Source organism: Choristoneura fumiferana, chromosome 29, assembly GCF_025370935.1.
Source record: "Choristoneura fumiferana chromosome 29, NRCan_CFum_1, whole genome shotgun sequence".
In the NCBI taxonomy this organism is placed as follows: domain Eukaryota; kingdom Metazoa; phylum Arthropoda; class Insecta; order Lepidoptera; family Tortricidae; genus Choristoneura; species Choristoneura fumiferana.
In genome coordinates this window covers 3,678,932-3,680,415 of record NC_133500.1, presented here as the reverse complement: position 1 = coordinate 3,680,415, position 1,484 = coordinate 3,678,932, and the positions used below count along the sequence as shown (strand labels likewise).

Genomic DNA, 1,484 nt, shown 5'->3' with positions numbered 1-1,484 from the left:
CACTTATATTTTAGTCTGGGCTGACCGAATAGGGCGCTCAATGAATGTGACACAAGCCCTGTGTAATTAATTTTAAATTAAACTTACCATATTTGACTACGTTTTTTTATAAACAGTAGTTAACACTATAAGTAGTTACGTATCCCTATAGGGATGTCCACCGATCACTGAATTTATGCGTCGATCGAAGGCCGGCGGATATTTAATGGCAAAGAGAGTCATGCTGAAACCCGCGCGTCAGACATGTTATCGCCGCGGTGCTAGGTTCGCGGGTTTTACCTTAAGGATGGAATCACAAGAGGTGACCACAAAACTACTGATTTATCCTCTAGTTTGCAGAGTTCAGAATGCGATATCATTGTATTGTATACTGTACACTGAATATGACTTCGCGTGTCACGTCACAAATAAACAATTGTTGTGGTTATTGTTTCCGCCAAAATATACGTCGTTGATTAATGTAGGTAGGTACGTTATTAATAACCGCGTGGTAGCGTGACGGTTTGAGTATTTGTACTTATGGCCGGCCTCTCGAGCAGAGGCGCGCGGGTTCAAACTAGAGCTCGAGGCTTTGAGTTTTTGGGAATTACGGGCGAAACTGGGTACCTACTTCTACATTTTTGCCACGAGTTCTTCGGCATGTTGAGTAAACCCGCATACATCTGCAAAGAAATGATGTGTTTGTAAGTTCCGATACGCACTGGGCCCGAGAATGAAACTGCAGGCCGAGCCCTCTCAGAGGCCGCCTTGTACAGTCAACTACAAAAATATCGATACGCCCAAAGTTACAAAAATATGTATACACGACTTATTGGCTAACTATCTAATTTTTGTAACTGGCTGCATCGATCTTTTTTTACTCGACTGTACACTGTAAGTCCTAGCTAGGACATAGCACCTAGACACGCCGAAAATGAGTAGGTATGTTCAATTAGTCATTGAGGCGCTTTAAGTCTACATAATAAAAGAAAATATGAAAAAAAAACACAAATATATACAAAACTTAATAAACTACTTCCAATCAAAATTGGTTTCTACATGATCAGATATGACGTTTTTGAGTTATTGCCGAATGACTGTACTTCTCAATGAAAGGATGCACCTAAGTGCCACGGCGAGATACGCTCTTTTACTGGCAACTTTTTCACTTCGTATGGTCACGATCATTAATTGATCGAGTATCTGTCATCTTGTACGAGTATGACCATTTAAAGGATTTTTGACGTAATGGGTCCAAAACCGGGATGGGTGGGATGGGGTCGTAATGGGTGGGTAATTAACGCTCGTGACCGTGTATGTTCTCCTGTACTACAACTATAACCCTGATTACTCGAGAATGGCTGAGGTAGTGTCCCACCCCACTTCCCTAGCTTCCTTTTTAGTAACGGCTACGGAACCCTACACTGAGCATGGTTCGACATGCTCTTGGCCGGTTTTTTACAAACTTTTTCTATTTGTAAACTCCTCGTACATTTAGGTATTTG

General features: G+C 41.6%; 1 protein-coding gene across 1 annotated transcript in view; it reads right to left on the bottom strand.

Moving 5' to 3' along the window:
* LOC141444109 (U-megalopygitoxin(8)-Mc8-like) overlaps positions 1-164 on the bottom strand; it is a 30,070-nt gene extending 29,906 nt beyond the window's left edge. Inside the window, exon 1 of the mRNA XM_074109539.1 lies at positions 88-164. Coding sequence (XP_073965640.1) covers positions 88-90 — 3 coding nt within the window. The 5' untranslated portion in view covers positions 91-164. The remainder of the gene's footprint in view (positions 1-87) is intronic.
* Between the last annotated feature and the right edge of the window lie 1,320 nt (positions 165-1,484).